At 39.9% G+C, this 21,085-nt stretch overlaps 2 protein-coding genes across 13 annotated transcripts; both read right to left on the bottom strand.

Moving 5' to 3' along the window:
• Positions 1 to 22: 22 nt before the first annotated feature.
• Positions 23 to 11,215, bottom strand: fubp1 (far upstream element (FUSE) binding protein 1). 11 transcript variants are annotated; one of them, XM_037788393.1, is made up of 20 exons: positions 11,016 to 11,207; positions 10,465 to 10,588; positions 9,768 to 9,803; positions 9,555 to 9,591; positions 9,418 to 9,464; positions 9,253 to 9,324; positions 9,119 to 9,176; positions 8,842 to 9,004; positions 8,640 to 8,738; positions 8,302 to 8,484; positions 8,100 to 8,202; positions 7,621 to 7,866; positions 7,268 to 7,428; positions 7,030 to 7,181; positions 6,852 to 6,928; positions 6,284 to 6,409; positions 5,957 to 6,031; positions 5,446 to 5,508; positions 3,326 to 3,489; positions 23 to 3,090 (listed from the first exon to the last, which is right to left on the bottom strand). In XM_037788393.1, exons 1-20 carry the CDS (start codon positions 11,133 to 11,135, stop codon positions 3,082 to 3,084), a joined length of 2,115 nt encoding a protein of 704 aa, XP_037644321.1. In that variant the 5' UTR covers positions 11,136 to 11,207; the 3' UTR covers positions 23 to 3,081. The 11 variants fall into 11 exon arrangements, with proteins under 11 accessions (XP_037644321.1, XP_037644324.1, XP_037644320.1 ...); XM_037788396.1 differs by having other exon boundaries at positions 23 to 3,489; positions 10,498 to 10,588; positions 11,043 to 11,215; XM_037788392.1 differs by having other exon boundaries at positions 23 to 3,489; positions 11,043 to 11,215.
• Positions 11,216 to 12,636: 1,421 nt separating this feature from the next.
• slc25a24l (solute carrier family 25 member 24, like) lies at positions 12,637 to 20,312 on the bottom strand. Of its 2 annotated transcripts, XM_037788374.1 has the most exons (11): positions 20,176 to 20,312; positions 19,937 to 20,050; positions 19,685 to 19,811; positions 19,152 to 19,239; positions 18,294 to 18,405; positions 18,003 to 18,161; positions 15,841 to 15,978; positions 15,634 to 15,744; positions 14,145 to 14,312; positions 13,202 to 13,340; positions 12,637 to 13,112 (listed from the first exon to the last, which is right to left on the bottom strand). In XM_037788374.1, exons 2-11 carry the CDS (start codon positions 19,976 to 19,978, stop codon positions 12,937 to 12,939), a joined length of 1,260 nt encoding a protein of 419 aa, XP_037644302.1. In that variant the 5' UTR covers positions 19,979 to 20,050; positions 20,176 to 20,312; the 3' UTR covers positions 12,637 to 12,936. The 2 variants fall into 2 exon arrangements, with proteins under 2 accessions (XP_037644302.1, XP_037644301.1); XM_037788373.1 differs by lacking the exon at positions 20,176 to 20,312 and having other exon boundaries at positions 19,937 to 20,059.
• Positions 20,313 to 21,085: the final 773 nt, after the last annotated feature.

Consider the following 21,085-nt stretch of genomic DNA (forward strand, 5'->3'; position numbering starts at 1 on the left):
AAATAACAGTGAGTACGTCCAGTTCATTTTTTACAACTTTTTTAATTAACATGGCAACATTTCAAAAGTCAGAACAGTTCAAAAAACAAACCAATATATTTGATGATATACACAGCACATGAAACCTTTTATTTATTTTTTTTACCTCTAAGGCATGCTCCTTGTTTTGTCTTCTACACCCCCACGACCCCTGTGTTGAAACACTGAGTGTCTCACATATACAGAGTGAACAGCCTCAAAACAAACAGTAAGTGACCCTTTAACTACAGAGAAAAGTGAGTTTTTAAAAAACCAGTAACCCTCCCCCCTCCCAAATATTACTGCCAATAAAAACATGTGCATGTCATTTAAAGTACATCAGTTCCTGTCCTCGTCCAACTTTCTAAAGCACATTCCTACTGACTAAAGGTTACTAATGAAAGGCATTAAAAGCGATAATAGAAACCATCAGACACCTCTAAATACACTATGGCATAATTTAAGAAACAACAGTTGATCCGAGCAGAAAAACATGTATCTAACCAACACTTTGCAATCACAGAATTTAAATTTCATTGCGTTGCTGTTTTTTTACCTTATCACTGGAGCTCTTGAACGGTCTACGTTCAGCAGTGGGGATTGACTCAAAGGATTCCTCCTTTTGGGGACAAACTACGACAGCGCCTGACTCTATGACCTACGCTTGCAGCGTCCTCCAACACTGTGAGCGAGAAGTGAAGGCAGCAGCGTTTCAATAGTAGATTTGCACTGCACTTGAGGGCAGATTCACACCACGACAGAAATTTTAAAAAATCATGTATTTCACCGTTTTTTTTTCTATCCGAGAACATTGCTAACTTTCTGGCAACAGATTTGCATGGCATGCAGTTTTGATATACCAGTCTAAAGCATCGATACACAATCGCTGACAGACTTACCGGAATAAAAACATAAGGCTAATATCAAATATTAAGCATGTACGACAATGACAGCATTTCCTCAGTGAGCCTATGCAACAACGTTTTCTGGGTAAAGTCACTTTTTGAAAAGTCAAACTTCATGTAACAAAAATCATGCAGATCAATCAATGAAAGCAGATCTTAAAAAAGGGCTGTTCAGAATGGACATTTCTTTACGACTAAAGCATAAATGCATTTGAGGCATGTTAAGAGACACAGGTAAGCATTTCTTTTGCATGTAAATCGGGTCATGTCACTGGACAAAAACACTGGTTTCCTTAGGTTTCGCTTACCTGTGTTATTGCAGCAGAACCTAAGGTGCAAGGTCTGGGACGACACTGCAAAGATCAGATATATTGCACTGTTTGCCGTCAGTGAACAATGCTTCAATTTAACAGCCTTTCACAACAGTGCTTCATTCAGAAATAAATGTCATGATAATCAATACTGGGCTAGTCAGAACCACTACTACCATTCCACATGCTCATATAAAGTAAGAACAGCAGAAACCTAAGCATGCTACGCTGGAGTTATGCAGTAGGAAGTTTCTAAGCAATAAATGGCATTTAAAAAAAACATGACAGTCTCAACTAGACAATGGCACTTAAGCAGGTCAGGTATTCAAAAACGCAAGAAATCCACATGGGCATCCTTAAAACAGTTCCTACCAACAGAGTAACAGAGTGCTGACATTCAAACCCTCAGTTCAGAAAATCCAACTGGCGCTGAAATGCTACCTACACAATCTACAAAAGTATCAACATACTGTAAAGATTCAAAGACTGAATGGAGTCACACAAGGGCAAATAAGTCTCAGAAACATGTGGTACAAGAAACTAGTGCACTATTCCTCTCCTCTGAACATTTCATACTTACCCAGAGACATGGGGAAAATGACAAAAATACTACATCTTTTGCAGATTAAAGCATCAAAAAAAGGCGTTTATCTCTCAAAGTCAGTCACAGTTTTTGTACTTACAGTATAGGAGGGCTCAACTGTTGGATGACGACTGCTTAGCCACCCCCGACCCTACAACATCTATGTTATTATACTGGATAAACACTAACAGAATGGGGACAGCAAAAAACGATTTTTGCAATGTTTTTATATTAAAAAAACATTCTTTAAAAAAAACAACTTTATACATGTGAGTTAATTCGAAATGGGCAAGACAAACGTTTCAATGCATTTTTCGATACAGTGGCAATTTTACCTGACTGTCCTGGAAAAAGAACAGCACAAAAAATATATATATATGTATATATAACACTAACAACATTTCTTGCAACCACGTTTTTCTGAGGAACATGTTAAGGAGAAATACTTGCTTACCGCTTTTCTAAACTCGCCTGTGGAGGAGGAAGTGTCTATATCAAGGCAATATACAGTGCATACTATCTCAACAATGTCAGCAAACCAGACAAGATTAATAAAAAAAAGGGAGTGCCACAGCAACGCAGTTAATGCATGAGTTACGATACATGTCGACTTTCTTATGGCAAAACATCTGTCTACTGCTGAAGTCAGAGCAAAGTCAGGAAACAGAAAAGTAATGTCTATCAACAAGGACGATTGTTGGTCTGAACCACTCCGGATCATTGCACGCACATAATGTGTCTAAGAGCCTTATAGACAGTTGGAGAGAGACAGGACAGCACAACTTTGAGTTTTTGGACAATTAACCCCCACATATGGCCTGCGTTTCAAACTTTTTACCCCTGTAAAATAAAAACATACAGAAACTCCTTTTAACCCCCTTTAGTTTAAAACCACCCCAACTTACCAACACAGGAGGTTTCAGTTTGTTTTATTGCAAAAACACAACAGGCAATAGCATTTTTAAAACTGAGATGATTTACATGGTAATGTCTACAGTTTAATAAACATGACTTCTAACCACATTTTAATGTAGATACAGGGCTGGAATGACCATATGTATAGTTACCTCACTAAAAACAAAGCATTTACAAGAAAAAGGAAAACAAAAAAAGGAAGAGGACGTGTTCGCCGGGTAATCTGCCATCTATGTGAAACACTTTCAAACCGAGGAAATTTAAGATCTTCATCAAGGCGTCTGCATCCAAACATTTAACAAAGGATTTTGTTTCGACAATGTAGCATTTACTTTATGTCCGCTTCACATTACTGGCCCTGTGCAGAAGAAATACATAGAAGATACATTGCATGTTAACAGCGGAAACAGTGGACTCAGCTTCCCAAAATAAAAAGCTAAAAACCTGTTTAAGGAGGAAATAGTTTGGGTTAAGTGTGTGAGGCTGCTGCGGTCACCTGGAGCCCTGTAAATCCTGAGGAGGGAAGGCGGTTAGGGCACAACAGAATTGAGTATTCAGTGGATGTGGAGGGCAGATTCTATTCGGGGATGTACCTGAGGGGCTTGTGGTGCTGCACCCATCGTCTGTGGGTTGCCTGTGCCGTAGTACGCAGCCTGCTGGCGGTAGTACTCCGCCCATGCAGCGCTGTAGTCTGGCTGGCCTCCAGGCTGCGAGGCGGCAGCTGCTGCTGCTGCGGTGGCCTGAGGGGCCGCTTGACCTGGAGGGTGAAACAAGAAGGAACTTGTTGGAACGGCAAATAAACTTCAGGAAAATGAGTCAGTCACTTTAGGTTATTAGTTTATGTAAATGCTTAGTAGTTGTTTACTGCAGTGTGAACAATTACCCGGCAACTTAAAAGCAATCACTCTTCATTCAAATGTTAACAGAGTGATTGGATTTTCTTGCAAGTAAGACCTATGCAATACAATCATAGGAGTAGAACGGACATTGAACTGTTTTCCGTGGTCATCTGACCAGTACAGAAGTAAATGGTGATTGTTGTTATGGTGACAACACATCAGTGGGGCCATAAAGTGTGGTCGCAGCTCGCTGGGAAGAGAGCGTACGCAGCCTCAAAGATGGATGGCTGGCTAGTTAGCTAGGTAGCTTGTCCTCCTCCAGAGCGGTGGGGAGTGAGGCGGAGGGACCGTCAGACCCAGCGCTGCTGCTGGCTACCAGTCCGCAGTTCGGGTCATTTTCTGTAACCAGTGTAGCATTAAAGCATGGTGGCATTAGCAGGCTAGCTAACTTGCTAATTCCACCATGCTTCAAACCTACACCGGTTACAGAAAATTAGGGATGCACCGATACCGGATCAAATATCGGGCTGATACAGATTCAAATAGCTGGATTGGATATCGGTGACAATGGGGCCAATCTCTTCAATTCAGTTCTATGTGTATATGCCATATATATTATATAGTGTAATTTGAATTCCTGTTCTGCTTTGACCAATTTGTTGCTGCATTAAAAAGGTTTACAGCTTTTTTACCAAGTAACTGTTGAATGATTTATTATTTTAATAATAAAGAGCAATTAAAGAAATGTATATCTATGTATTTATTGGTCAAAATTTGTTTTACAAAGTTAGGAATGCAATGTTTAAGTCAAGCCTGATGTTGCCTTACACATAAAAGAATAATCCCAGTCACTTACACACAGTGAGCCATACAGCTTATTATTTAAACACTGGTATTGGATCGGTACTCGGTATCGGCTGATACCCAAATCCCAGGTATCGCTATCGGTACTAAAAAAGTTGGATCGGTGCATCCCTACAGAAAATGAGTTGTCACTTATCTGGCGATAGCAATGCTTCGTAACGTTACTAATCCACTGGTAGTTTTAGTCGTTACTGGAAAAGTCACCTCAGTGTGTTCGCGACTTGCCTTAAGACGCTTTAGTTGATACGGAAGTTAGCCAGCTATAGAGGTCGCAATGGCATCGGTACACATAAAAACCCATTACCATCCTCCACTCCACTTGAATGAGAATGTCCGTTCTACTTCTACAGTACCTTTACATCCTGATAGTTTCAACTGCTACTAATCACATTTCTAACACCAAACAGATTCAGATCACAAAAACAGTTAAAAGGTCTTTTTAGGTAACATTTTATGAGAAGGGGAACGAACCCACCACCACGTTCTTTGAGTGGCGGGACAGAAACCTTCTGCTTTTCTGTTGGGCGGCTGAGAGAGCAACCACTCTACTAAAGAGGGCTGCTAGAGGGGCACAGCCACCCTTCAACATTAAAAACATTCACTTTGACTTGACTAACTAGTTTCTCTAGCTGGGAAGGGTCATTTCCATTTCCGGCTTGAGTTTCTGTCACATAACCATACTCTAAACACTCGGATCACACTTAATTCCTAAATCATTTGCCTCACACACAAACTGCAAACTGTGTCGTGCTGTTTTATATGAGGTTTCTTCACTAAAATATTAAATAAAATGATTTCTGATTACGTTTTCATTATGAAAATATAAGGCAGCACTAACATAATGGTGCAATTCAGTGGTTTTGTGTTATAAATGGAATGACAAATGCACAAACAGAATAAAGTTGAATGTATCCGCCAACTTAATTTGAACTCAATGCAAGAATGGGGAGTAAAATGTTAAATTAATTAAGTGTGATCTCAGTCTGATTTCAGCAGAAAGGAGTACCGACCTTGTTTTTTGTAATACTCCTCCCAGGCTTTCGTGTAGTCCTGAGGTTGTTGGCTCTGTTGACCTGCAAAGAGAAGAGAAAAATGTGTCAATACATCCAACTGTTCACAACAATGATCCTAAATTGCTTATGTCCATAACCCACAAATCAAACATGTTGCATCATTTAACTCTAGACACGGTCAGTAGCAGTTAACACATTCAAGGCACATGACAAAGTTCTGCCATCAGTGTTGATAAAGCCCTACGATAGTCTAGAAAATAAGCTACTCTGAGCTCATGAGAAGGTGGTTCTGTGTCAACAGCTCAGTCCTGTAGATAGTCAAAAGTGTTGCAGTCTAAACAGCAAAGGTGTTTAATGTGAAACCAAGTGGAGGAACATTGAAAACGCTCCACAGCAGGCCAGCAGTACAGTCAAATACCCAGACCTGAAAAAGAAGCCGATTGAATGCCCAGTCGCTGTTTAGACTGTCTTGTGTTAATAGGTGTACACTGAAACTATGTTCGTATACCCGTTTTCTCGTAATATTCCTCCCAGGCCGTGGAGTAATCTGCCTGTCCACTCTGACCTGCAGCCTGAGGGTCATCTGTTAAAAAAACACGGTAACTTGTAATTAGTGGTTTATTCTGAACAGCTCGTCCTCCACCTGCCTGGGTCGGGTCTGTCAGCTTAGAGATGGTGGAATAAAACTATCCTGTCCCTGGGGTAATATAAAAGCGTTTTGTTTCCTGTTAGTGTCTACTACTAAAGTAAAGCTAGTAAGCTACACTTGCTCTACTCTTGTCTCAACTGTTTCTGCTTCTCCTAGAAACTACTTATTGAGAAACACTTCAGTCACCTTGGCCGTTGGTTTGAGTCGTGCCAGGAGCTCCACTCGTCGGGGTCATGGGAGCTTGCGGCTGCTGGCTGTACTGTGCGTAGTAGGCTGCCCACGCTGCTGCGTTGGCATCGGCTGCTGCTTTATCTGAACAAAACAAACAAGTTTTAGGACAAAACAAAAGGCCAAGATAAAAGCTAGAAACATACAGTCGTAGCTGCCCATTATATAATGTGATATGGATCTGAGTTACTGACTTCAAACTGATCGAGCAAGAGGATAATCATGATTTTTTAAATTTCAAACATCAAGTGTATGATTTGAGCATACTTTTTATGCTAAATGCAGTACCTGTGAGGGTTTCTGGACAATATTTGTCATTGTTTTTAATTGATTTCCAATAATAAATATATACATACATTTGCATAAAGCAGCATATCTGCCCAATACCATGTTGATATGAATAAAGTATTAAATACTTGACAAATCTCCCTTTAAGGTACATTTTGAACAGATAAAAAATATGCGATTAACTATTTTAATCTACTGACAGCCCTAATCAGCATGACAACTGATAGCAGGTACTCACTTGGATCAGGCTGACCCTGTTGCCAGTGTGGGTAGCCGTTACCCCATCCCTGAGGCTGGTAGGGCGCTGGTGGACCGCTGATGAGAGAAAAACAAATAACCATTACCTTTCCACACCTTTGCCTGTGTCTAAATATTCTTGTCACCAAGAGCTTTACAGATGAGGTCATTGTACTTACTGTGGTCCTGGGGGTCCCTGGTTGTATGGTCCAGGATTGTATGGACCCATGGGAGCCCCGGGGGGTCCAGGTGGACCAGGAGGCCCATGTGGACCTGGACCTCCGTGTGGACCGGGGGGACCATGTGGGCCGCCCATTGGAGTGACGGGTCCCTGAAAACACAAACACATCCAGGTCAGTAAACAAGCTTATAAAGGTTTTCAAAGGGGGCTTATAGTCAAACCCGTTAGCATCTCACCCCAATTTTCTCCTCCACTAGCTGCCTGGCGTAGTCGATCTGTTGAGGGGAGCCCCGGACTGTGAACATTTTGATGTTTGGATCAGCGTTGGGTGGAGGATTCCTCTGCAGCTCGATCCTGGCTCCAGACTGCTGGCTGATGCCCTTGATTGTCTCACCACCTGAAGAGTTCAGAAACAAACATTAACCACAAAATACATTTACCAGCCTTTCTGCTCGAGAGCCCACATTTCTCTCCTTTTATCAACAGTTTGTTTGTCAAGAGTGATAAATCTGCTATCTGTTGTAATGAAGTCTATTTGTAACATTTAACCAGACATGGCTTAACTTAGTACCGCTGAGGGGTTACTTGCCTTTTCCAATGATGAGGCCCGTCTTCATGGTTGGGACGGTGAAGGTAAACTCCTGCAGGCCACCAGGGCCACCAGGGCCCATGTTCCAGTTCCCCTGCCCGCGACCACGGCCTCTGCCACCGCCATGTCCCGGAGGTCCGCCGGCCTGGACACTCCTGAGCAGATCAGATATGATTTCTGCTGCGTGCTGAGCCTGGTCAGGGGGACCCATGATCTGGGCTATCCTGTCTGGTGTGCTGCCGTCATCTTGAGGGAGAAAATAGGCTGATGATTAGAGGCTATTATAGGCATATATGGATTAACTATAGTTGTCTATCATTGTACCATAGGCTTGTGTTCAAGTCTCAGATTTTGTGGTTGGGGTTATACATCAGCTTCTCAGCGTGGTGCATGAGTTTCATCAAGGACCATACACATTTTTAACTGCGCTCACATGACTTTTGCTTCTCGTTTTTTTCATAAATGTCTTCATCACTCACCTGGTTTGAACTGAATCCTGACGCCCGTGTCATTCTGTATTTTCTTGATCATCTCTCCATTTCTTCCAATAACAATTCCCACTGCAAACCGGGGGACGGGAACCTAAATGATGACAGTGAAAAAAAACAAAAGTTAGGAAACGGATCCCCCCCCCACACGTCTCCAAACTGATAAATAAGACAAGTGATTACAAATACTCACATCCAAGCTGTCTCCCCCTCCTCCTCCTCCTTGTCCTCCTCCACCACCACCACCGCCGCCACCTCCTCCTCCTCCACCACCACCACCTCCGCCACCGCCTCCACCTCCTCGTGAACCATACTCGCCCCTCTGCTCCCTGAAGCCTTGATCTCTGATCAGCTCCATCACCATCTCTTTGGCTTGCTGAAGAGAAAAGAAAGTACATCTCGTTAAAGCACTACTCCACTGGTCTCCAAGGAGACAAATAATGAGGCACGCAAAAGGACATTTAGTCTGTAGACATGGATTTACAATTTTCTAATGCTAGGAGCATAATGGTCGCACGGGCGAGGACCCACCTGAACTTTAAAGGGCTCTCCTGAAATGCGAAGTGGCTTGTCTGCACCTGTGTTTTGGGGTCCATCTTGGATCATGACCATCTTCACTCCAGCTCTTTCCTGCAGGTTAAGAGAAGAATCAGAGTGTGTCTTGGACGAATGTGTGCCCTGCTTGAATGACAGGCCCTGAGGTCACCGCCACTCTGACTGACTGGACACTCACCTGAAGGCTTTTGATGGTTTCTCCTCCCTTCCCAATGACGAGTCCAGCTTTAGAGGCAGGGACCATAATCTCCTGAACAGTCATTCCCGGGCCGTCGTTGTGGTTGAATGCCGGGGCTGGGCGCCCCTTTTCAACTATGTCTGTTAGTAGCCGCTTTGCAGCCCTGATGAGAGAAAATTTTAAGTAATGTACAGTCTGAAATCCCTGAAAATGACCAAACAACAACTGAGATAAAAACTAAGATTTTCCCGAAGGTAAATTCATTTGTTATACTTACTGGATGGATTCTGGTCCTCCTGTTAATGTCACCGACCTATCTGGCATTCCTCCACTGTCTACAACACAGAGAGGAAGCCGTTAATGTAGACATCCTAACAAGATCCACAATATCAGCAACAGATGTAAACTTACCAGGCGCAATCTGTATCTTACATCCAGACTCTTGCTGCAGTCGTGATATTTGTTCGCCTCCTCTTCCAATAACTAAAAGATAAAAAAGAGGGTTACATTCAAATATTCAATATCAGCAACATGGAACGGCTTTTGCTGTTTAGTGTTTGAACAAAAGCTACTTACTGAATCCAACCATGCCGTCTGGAACCTTGAACTCCTCTGATATTGACCTGAGAATAACAGAACAAATCAATGTGAGGCTTGTCCTAAATGGCCATATGTGGAAGACAAAAAAGTGTTAATATAACTCGAGTATCTACCTTGGGGGACCACCCATTCCTCCCATCGCTGAAAAGGCTGCAAAAACAGACATTACAGTACATTAGGAGAAAAAATACACAACATGTAAGTTTAACACATGCAACAAATTTCCAATTCATGCTAATTTTTGGGCCAATTACTTTAGGTTGGGAATCATCACAAATTACAGCCACATACATAACTAACTACAGCTACGTCACCAGGTCACTTACCGTCATTTGTAGCCACTTTCTTCGTCTCTGGTTGGTCTGTGACAACATGACATAATAACCAGTATAAGTATCTATCATTGTACCCACCATCACATCACTAACAAGTGTTCTTCAATCTGAAAAACGGCTAATCAACACTGCCTGAAATGTAAATGGTTAGGGGCAAATAGCAGAAGCCTGCATATATATATTAGCCACCACACACACACAGAGCTGGAATAAACTCTCAACTGAGTTTTCGCTTTGCTACATTACAGCCTTGAAGATTTATTGTAGGATTGCTGTATGATTTGTTAATCATATACTTTACATGTGACTGATCTAGCAAAGCGAAACAGAAACCAACAATGACTCAACCTGCTCAGCAAGTATAATCACTCTCAACCCCCACCCTTAAGATTTAATCATTCATTGCCAGGTACTGATTAGAAACAGCTGTGAGTACAGACAGTGAAAATATCATCCAACTCTCAATTGCATGCAATAACTAACATACTGTATTTAATACAACTTAAATCTTATCATGTTCACGTGGTTAGTAGTAGTACTATACAGATATTAGTGGTAATGCACATTGATATAAAAACACATCTCACTGTAGTTGAGGTAATTTCAAATACACTTTAGAAGCTGCTATAAATCACACAGGCAAGCATTAACTATGAAGACTTGCATTAGATCGATTTGAGCCACTGACCGATATTCAGGTTAGGCATGGGAAAATACCCACCAGCGTCCTCCAGGGGCCTTTTCTGGCCCCCGTAGCCAAACTCGTTTGTTGGGGGAGCCGCTACTCCATCACCACCGATCTTCGCTGCGATCTGAAACACAAGATAAACAAAAAGAAAACGAGTTAAACATGATTTCCTCGCTGCTGCTGCTGCTGCGTGACGTGTTTCTGTGTGACACGCTGCTGCGGCCTGCAACTTCTCCCCGGAAGTCTGAGCCAACAAAGGAAACAAATACTTACACTTTTAACCAACATTAGTGTCATTAAACCATGTAAAAACGTTTGTTTCTAATTACTGATAATATTTGTCTAATTTAATACGTAAATTCGGCTATAATTGTGTTTGTTTTTCTGTTTATCCGTGTGTCGTAAACATCAAGCTTAGCATAGTTAGCTTAGCATTGTTAGCTTAGCATCGTTAGCTTAGCATCGTTAGCCCCGCGGGGCAGCCGGATGTAACGGCAGAGAAAGCAGCTAAAGTCGCTTTTTTTCGTCCAGATTTCGACATTATTTTTTACCTTATCTTGTTCTTGTGGTGTTCCTACCTGTCGTGCTCGCTGTAGCGCGTCTTTAAAAGCGTCGTTCATTCCTCCTCCGGCGTTATTAGACGGGGGAGCCACGCTGCTGTAGTCAGCCATGATGCTGCTCTTCTTCTGCTCTGCTCTGCTCTGCTCGCGGAGACAAGATGGCCGAGCACGCTCACGGGATGTGGAGACCGAGGAGCAGGAAGACTCGCGGTCAAATGAAATCTCGCGAGAACTGGCACACTCGTTCTCCATTTGCAGCCCTTTTTTGTTTCCAATGTATGGAAGTTTTTATTGGACTGAGGCTAAACCATTCATCAAGACATTATGCACAAAAAGTATGGCAGGAGTACTGGGATGATCAGGAAACTGGAAAGCATATGTACATTATACAAAAACATGTTGGAGCAGGGAGAAGAAGGGAAGAAAATGTCATCACTCGACTGAGAATCGGACATACAGGTCATAACCACTCATTATATAGAATAGACAAGCACCCAACTGGGAAATGCACATTATTGTGATCAACCAGAAACTGTCCAACATGTACTGATACACTGCAGGAATTACAGTATCCAGAGGAATCACCTTTTACAGTCACTAAGGAAGGCAAAACATCAGGACTTTTCATTGTAAGGTCTATTGGGGGAATACAGCAGTTAATATATACTGTGAAATTGTTCAGTTTTTAAGAGAAACTGATTTAGTTAAACGAATCTAGAGTTTTCATCATTATTATTATTATTATTATTATTATTATTATTATTATTATTATTTTTTATTTTTTTTATTTTGTTTCTGCACAATCTCTTGTTCCACACTCCAGTCCAGATGGTGGCGGTAATGCACCTCTAAGATGGTTTGCCAACCGCCAATAAACACCAAAGAAGAAAAAGAATAAGTTTTTATTGGATTTTATTAGTTGTAACCCACAGAAGAGATTCCACATATGTGTACCATGATCTGCAAATATTTCACCATTGTTTCTACAGATGTGTGCAGTAGCCTACTAATTGGACACAATTCTGTAAAAAAAATTGGAGGAAAGTTACAAATGTCACATGGCCCACAAATGCACAGGAAGCAATCTGCAAATGTGCAAATAGCATTCCACGTGTAGAAATAGATGCACAAATGTGTGTTTATCACTTTACATGTAAACCTTAAAATACGTATTTACAGAGTAAAGTTATGCGTATTTGCAAATCGCCCTGTATTTGTCTGAGGTTAATACCCTTTTAGCTATTTATTTAACAAGACATTGTTCATAACGTTTTGCATCTATCATTGCAATTATTTTGTTATACTTTAGTCTATACTTTATCATTTTATTACCATGTTTTATGTTTGTTATCATACTGAATACTACAAATTTTAAAATGGATTTCCCACAGTCCTATAATGTTATGGTTTTTATATATTATATATATTTTTTTCCAAACTTGGCTGCCCTTCTGTGTAGATAAGTTAGCAACAATTGTCTTAAAAATCCAATATCTGCTTTTATTTGTCAAAAAAAGAAAAAGCACACCTGTTACGTAACACACATTCAGTTCAAACTCACTGTTTTTAACACTGTTAAATGATAAATGGAAAAGAAAATGTCTGACCCGTGTTATGAAATAACATTTTATTGCACACTTCAACACATTTACACAGCCCAGTCTGAAGTGGGGAATTATTACACTTTGACACAGTTTAATGTCAACCATGAGTAAGTGCTGTATTTAAAAACGTCACCATGTCTCATGCTCTTGGTCAGTCGTAAACCATTCACATAAATCAAGCTTTAAAAAAAAGCTACAGAGGTATTAAAAACTGAATCACTTGATAATGCATGTCTCCAGGCATTTTTCCCACTTATTTTGGACACTCAGTTAACATTAATAAGAGTTCACAGTCTCTTTGCTAAATCTCAAGAAACCAGATCTTCAAATTTTCTAGTTAAAGTGTGGTTTATCAGAACACAGGGAATAGCCCTGACGAAGCTGGCTCCCATTCCATTATAATATCCTCTAATTCCACCTCTCTCATATATCCCTTTAAGTCCCTGTAATACACCTGAAGCTTGACGGGAATCTGGGCTGAAAGCTGCAAAACAAGACAAATGGCGATGAGTAAAACATCTCAACTTGTTTTAGATAATCTCAGAACGTGTCACAGGAAATGCACGTGTTTACCTTGTGCTTGCTGCTGAGTCCGGATCACTGCCAGCGGGTAACTGGTGATTTGTCCAGAAGCAAAGGCCACAAAACTGAAGAAAAACAGTTTGGAGTCGCTGTTGTAGGCTGGATCGTTTTTTGCCCAGTTCATGATCGACTGCAACAAGAAGCAAATAGTTAAAGAAAATCTTTCAGATGAACACATCACTGAACACATCATTGATCACATCATTGAACACATCATTAGGTTTGGGCGATACCAAACTTTTTAAAATTCAATACGATATCGATACCTGTTGTTACAATTTGACTGATATCCATACTGATCATTTCTTAAATGTGATTTTTCAAAATAATGACACATACCGGCCAATAATCACACATTTATTACCAAAAACAAATATGAGTATGGTTAAATAAAAATGTTTGTGACACTACGTGTAAAAAAATAGTCCAGTATTTTACAGAAATACTATGATTAAATAATTAGCCTCCTTATAACAATCAGGGTGTGTTGTTTTTAAATGTTTGAAGAGGGACTCATGTTGCTGTGTGGTACTTTATTGTCACAAATAGTGCATCTTGTTGTATTTTTATCTAGTAGCACCACACCATGCTACGTTTCCTTTCTGCCATTCTCTCATGTTTGATGTTGAAGTGTGTGACTCTCTGCTGAGTTCTGATGTCACATGGTTTCCACTGTCATGTGACACTGGCCAGCTAAATGTTTCAGGGCTGTTTCAGCATACATACATTATACAAAAGTTGTGAAAAAGTTTGGAAGTGATGCAGCCGCACCTGTGTTTCTATGTATATAATTTAATTATTGATATTTTTTTTTAAAGGAATCAATACGATATGAGTAGCTTGTGAGTATCAAATATTGATACCCCAGTATCGATCCACCCATTCCTACACATCACATCACGTTTGATCGTTGAGTGCTGTTCTTCTGTCTCACCTGATGAACTGCACACTCCACACCTGCGTAGGGGATCATGCAGAGGATGCTCGGCTTGAATCCTCTGTAAAAGGAGGACAGCGACTCGTGTCTGTAAATAGATCGGGCGCCTGCAACAACACCATGGTAGGTGCCAGCTTGCTGTAGGTTCAACCTCACCTTCAGCACCTGTAGAGGAGATAACAGGAGAGATATTACTACAATACACCTCCATTCATACACTAAAAATGAGGAGTTTCATTCCAAACATTTCCTATTTCAAATGTGTGACACTCTCATTTATAAATTAACCCCAATTGTAATGGTTAATGAGTGATGAAAGCTCACGGCAGCTTTTTCCCTAATATTTGTTGCAAAATAAAAGTCCATCTTTTCACGATCAATTTAGATGATATACACACACATGTGTATTTAAAATTGCCCTTCACATTCTTTACATTGTCACAACCATTTGAGAGGTGGGATTACTGCAAACAACGGAGATCAGTACTTCCATTTATCAGCCTCTCAGTCTTGTATTAAACTTCAAATATGGATGTATGGCACATTTTCTTTTTCAGAATAACCAGGACTGTTTAAAACTGAAGATTTAGTTGATGTGAATAGTTGAATTCAAGATTTATGGTGGATTATATAAACAAACAAAGCATTCTATGTATGTGTCAAATATGAGAGCAGCTCATTACAGAACAGTAAGTAGAAGTAGTAGGAACTATGGTCCTTATAACCAATAAATAAAATAGGCGATTGATAAAGTAAAACAGCAAAGATTTACTCATAGTAACTTTTATTCAGGTTTTACTCAAATGAAACTATGTCACTAATCTTTCTGACTTCATGGGGTCAAGGGTCAACACCTAGAATGTGACTACTTCCTTATAAGCATCCTAAATAATGAATAACACAGACTTCTATTTAGTGACCTCTTTACATAGTCATTTCTCATTGAGGAGAATGGGACACACCCAAACTGTGATGCTAAAACTGATTACCATAATAACACACAAGGAGGGGTTAAAAACAAGCAGGATGGCCCTCATTTTTAAATATTTGATGCAACAGAATTATTGCCACAATATTCTCATTTGTTTGCAATAATGAATCTAAGGGTTCATGATTAATCTGACAAGGACATACGGATATTTAAAATGTGTAATAATATTCAGCTGTTATGACAAAATACAGGACAGAGATGTTAAAGCACTGAGACCTAGTTGAAGAATTATAATTATAAACACATCATTTTGTTGATGTTTTTATCACACCGGTGTTCTGGATGAACTACACCTGCCATCATAGAGCTTGCCTGCCTGTTGGTGTGCTTTATGTATAAATATGGGTGTGTTTCCACTTTTTCAAACACTTTGACCTGACGAAGAGCCAAGCAGGATCCAAACGTAGTCAATGAAAATATTGTGGCATGGAGTAGTGTGCAGGCGTCACCTTTTTCTTTAGCAAAGCACTGAGACCTGCCACTGATGTGTAATACCTCTAAAGGGTAGAAGGCAGCGTGAGCGACGGCACCGGACACACAACCCAGGCCGAAACGCTGCTGCACCGTCAGAGTCTGCTGCGTGCTGTTCTGGGTGTACACCTTCATCTGGACAAAGCAGAGCAGCTCTGAGTGAGCATGTTAATTAGAAATAGTAACCTGGTGCATAAATAATTCACACTGGAGTGTTACTGTAAGCCTCACCTGGGCGTAGATGAGACACTGTAGCGTTGACTGCGGTGTTCCTTTCAGCACGTTGACGGCGTTGCCTTGCCACATCGACCGCAGACCGCCCGTTTTCATTTCCTGAAAGCCCTGAGAGAAGGCTTTGGATCCGTGAACCTACAGAACACACAGGGGAGAGTTTCATATCAGTCACTTTCATAGGAAGTTGCAATAAATGTGCAGCAATGAGAAGCACAGACAGTAATAATTATGTGACGCTGCTGTCCTTCTCTTGTGTCAGCTACAGAGAAACATTACTAGATGTTATGCAGAGGGTGCTCTTTCGCAGAGATACTTCAGCATAAAGTGTATAAAAGATTTTGAGAAGCATTGACTTAAGCGACTGCAAACCACAGCACTAAAAACATTTTCTTTCTCACATGTTGATGTTTTGCAGTAAGCTGAGCACCCGATTCGGCTGTTATAAAGCCATCAAATAGGTGTTATCTGTCGCTATAAGCACCATAGATGTGGGTCAGTAGGGGCCTACTACATTGTAAAAGTGAATGTGAAACTTAAAAGCAGCACGTTCTAACAAGTTGTACAACTGAATGAAACGTCACATTTTGAACAAAAACTTCTTCTTTAGGTTTAGGCAAAAAAAAAACATGTTTAAGCGATAAAACTACAACTTCTTTAGGTTTAGGCAAAAAAACAAACAGTTAAGTTAAGGGAAAACATTGTGTTTTGGGTTAAAATAACTACCAACACAAAGACAACCACACATTGTTGGTTTCACACGGGATGCAAACTCCAGTTTTCACACTGTCTATAGGACTACTAAAGCGCCTGACTTCCGCATCAGCTCCTGTCATAATTACTACGGTCGCTAGAGGTCGCTGTCATGTTCTTTTATACCTTCTTTCGGTGAACTACCATGTGAATAGATGATAAAACCTACAAGTAGGTGTAGGAGTCGCCTATTGACCCACATCTATGGGGCTTATAGCGACTGATAACGCCTATTTAATAGCCTGACAACAGTCTAATTGGCTGAGTAAACTAAATGGTCTTCCAGTATCAGGAAAAGGCAAATCAAGGTAGGCCAGCTGATAACAGGCTATCTTTACTCCCAGACACAATAAAAATAAAACCGGGACAGCACTTTGTTACAGAGATTGAGACACTTAAGTTTTCATTCTCTACAGTTTGAGTTATGCTTGTTTGGCTTAGTAAACCACATTTAAAATATCAGATCAGATGTTAAATGCTCCTCCAAAGACACTACATGACTATGCGAGTTTAATTAACCATGGAAGTTCCTTCTCGACATTTAGGAACAGTATATGTAAAATCACTTAGATTAAGGACCACTTTGTTAGTTTTTGTGGCTTTAAACCACAACTTGTGTTCTTCAGTCAGCAAATACAACAAGTTATACTGTGGGATGTAGCTGAAAGCTAAAGTAAGTGGACTTTTGAGCTTAGATTACTTTGTTTCATAGACCTTATGTGAGGTTTCAGATGAAGAATGCTCTCTGGTAGAACAGTTATAGATAGAGATATACAGTAAATGGCACTGCACTTAGACATGTCAAATCCTCATACTCTGAGCTTCAGACCAGTCAAAAATCCCACAAAATAAAACTAACTGTCCCACCAAGTGCACTATGTTGGAAGAGTATGGACGCTCCATCAATGTGAATAAAGGAGCTTTATGGTCTGGAAAGACTAACTAACATTGCTAAGGGTAAGACTTGTAGGAAGAAATGTAGGCCTTTACCTGAAAGGACATTTTAAACAATGTAGAAATATTTAGTTTTATTTGTATTCTATTTGATATCGGTGCAAGTTGAGTGTGTGCGTGTGTGCGTGTGTATGTGTGTGTGTGTATGCAATGTACGTATTTCTGGACTCAAACTGTTGTATGTTACTGTGTGTTTCTTTGATGTGATGTTTTAACGTACAAGGCAATGACAATAAATATATTGGGTCGGGTTTAAAAAGAAGAAACTTAAAGTTCACCACTGTTATAAGAGCTGAGCCAGAACCATGCATGTCTGGAGGTGATATCTCAGGTGTTTCTGTGTGTGTTTTGCATTTCATATCAAGTTAGTCTAATTTACTCTGTTGTAAGTAAGTAGCACATACTGTACTTGGGTATTTGTTTGGGACGAAACATTCATAAATAGTGGAGCTGACCTGGAGTTGGGTCTTAAGGCGGTCGATGGGTGCTGTCACAGTTCGAGATACAGCATCTGCCAGACCCGCTGAGAGAACAAACGTCCTCCACGCACCAAAACCAGACGCCTCGTCGGGGAACTCGATGGGCATCGCACGACTCTCACCCACATCGAAGACCTGCAGACGAACGAAATGAGCAATTACATTCATCATCTTTTAATCATCCTGTTATCACTCATGGATGTGTCACAGTACTGTGCACACCATCATCAAAAGTTACATGGTCGTGATGCTGCCAGAAGATCCTACCAGACTGTGTTTCCATGACGACACCAGCTCCCCGATGTTGTCCACAGGGTTGAGGATGACATGGTGCAGGAACTCACCCCAGTCCACCGTCATCGAGCTGTCCTTGTCCATCCTGGTGGAGAAACACAAATCACACACTGTCATGAAAGAAGCTGTGTGGCATCATCCTAGCATCACTTAACAAAAAGGCATATTAATGCTGGTAATGTCTTTATGATCAGTAATAAATAACTGATTTGTGACAGAGCAGCAATAAGCCATTATAATACAGAAATACACAGGGGTAATGAGTCTAAACTGAAGGACACAAACCATCCATTTATTCTTTTGCAGGCTTGATGGTTTATTCAAACGTAATTTACTTGCAATTTGCTATTGTATTGTATATAGTATGTTATTGTTATTCTATGTTCATATTATATATTTTCTAAGCTCATTGTAGTAGTCTGGTATATTTATAGTGTATTCTAATATATTCTTTATATTGTGTATACTATAGATATTATCTCTAGTGTTGATTAGTGTATATCTACTGTCCCTGTGCATTGTCTGAATAACCTGCTGCTGTAACACAAGAATTTCCCAATTTGGAATCAATAAAGTACATCTATCTATCTATCTATATTATTAATCAGGGAGCATGAATAGATATATAACCATTTATAAAATAATCTGTGATAACATATCAACCCATAAGCACACTTTATATAACACCTGTTTAGATAGCATGCACCAAGGTGTTCTGAGCTCAGTTGACAGTACTACAACTGTTCAAGTTAGTTTTATTATTTTTGCATAAATTAATGTTTCTTTTGATGCAACAATGAATCCATGAGGTAGTGGGCAAAAAAATCTTACATTTGAATTATTTTTTTTGCATTCGGCTTTGATATGACCACTCCTAACTCCTGAAACAAACATATGATGTCCTCCTGGTCAATCACCCCTGATCAGAGAAGAAATGCACAGTTATAAACAGGTACCGGTACTGCTTATCCACTCATCATGTTTCAGGGAAGGGATACTGTGCAAAGGTCACAGCCTGCAGGATTGTGCAGTGTGTTGTCTACTGTGTACCATAAACAAGTCGTACTGTATGCATGCCTCGCTTTCCTGTGTGTCCTTGAAAATACAGTCTATAGTCAAATAATTCACATTTATGGTAGTTTATGAAGAACAGGCCCAGGTAAACTACTCATCTTCTACATCAGTAGTAAAACACAGTGTGTTGTTTATCAAAATAGGAGGTGTAATGCTCAAAAACAGATTATAAATACATTAGTTTTTAAAGTAACCTATATTCAACTATTGTAGCCTGTAGTTTGTAGCATGTTCTTATGTTTCATTGAGAAATAAAACATGTTTAAAGAGGCAAGTCTGTGACCACTCACCACACTTGTTCTTGTCAAGGTCATGAAAGTATATTTTCCATTTCCTCTCTCTGTCCATCATGTAGCTGAGGAACTCTTTATAATCCAACAGGCCATCTTTGTTTGTGTCATAAGAATCAATGATATTCTAGGAGAAAATGAGCAGGTTTGTGGTGATTAGTGCTTGAATGAATGAATGAATGAAATTACAACCTGGCACATACTGTATAGTATATACTATTAAAACAAAAAAATAAATAATAAGAATATTACCTGGACCTTTCCATCGGCTGAGAGGATCCCATGCTTCCTCATTTCATCATGCAGCTCAGACACTGATATGAATCCATCCTCGTTTTGATCCAGTTTAGCAAATAAACCACGAAACTGATCCATGGTGCGTTCAGGAGGAAATTAGCCCCGGATAAAAAAAAAATAAAGATGTTAAATAAATGCAGCCTGCTTCATCAGGTGAGAAGTGAATGCATTGATAATCATCAAAGGATATTGACCTGCAGATCTGCTAGGACGCTGACTCATTGGCAGGGATCAGTGCCAATGCTGCAGGAGCGCTTTTATCATTAGCTCAGAGAGAAAACATCACTTTGTTTGTGAGGCAGCAGGGGGTGCTGTGGCTGCAAGAGAGCCACAGCACCTACATTTACATTTATTTATTGAGTCATTTAGTTATTTATATTATATTATCATCTTTAGTCCTCCATAGTGTTGAGGCAGCTGGATACAATGGGGATGGTCTGGATAATCCATGCTGGGGTTGGGGTTGACGACATTTTTATTTTTGTTTATTTAAAAAAAAAATTAATATATGAGATCGCTTTGGTAGGATTTCACTCTTTTTAAAACAACAAACACATAATATTCACAATTCCAAATATTCACAAAATAAAAAAAAACACACACACAAAAAGATAAAGAAAGAAGAAAACCAAAATATAAAAATATAGATTCAATCCATCATGGAACCAGGATCTGCAAAGACTGCAAAGAAGACAAAACAAATATATAAATGCATACAGTAAATAGTTAAATTAAACATTTGTATTTTTAATTTCTTTGAACACAAAAAAAAACCACTTGTGTGAGTTTATCACATGTGAAGCACATGTAACATGTTTATCATGTGAAACTGCATCTCACATGTGAAATTTCAACCTGTGATTATCTCATATACATCAGATAATTCACATGTAAAATTTTTAATCAAAGTATTGTAAATGCACTTATGTGGACTCCAGGAAAAATACAGATATTAAATTCACACAATGTTTAAGCTCATGTGGTTTTTGGATATTTCACATGTGAACACACACATTTCACAAGTTCATTTGTTGCAAGGCTGCTCTTTGTCAATATTTCTAGTTTTTTATGTGCACTAAAATGACTTCACTGACTTGTGACTAA

This window comes from Sebastes umbrosus, chromosome 12 (assembly GCF_015220745.1).
Source record: "Sebastes umbrosus isolate fSebUmb1 chromosome 12, fSebUmb1.pri, whole genome shotgun sequence".
NCBI lineage: Eukaryota > Metazoa > Chordata > Actinopteri > Perciformes > Sebastidae > Sebastes > Sebastes umbrosus.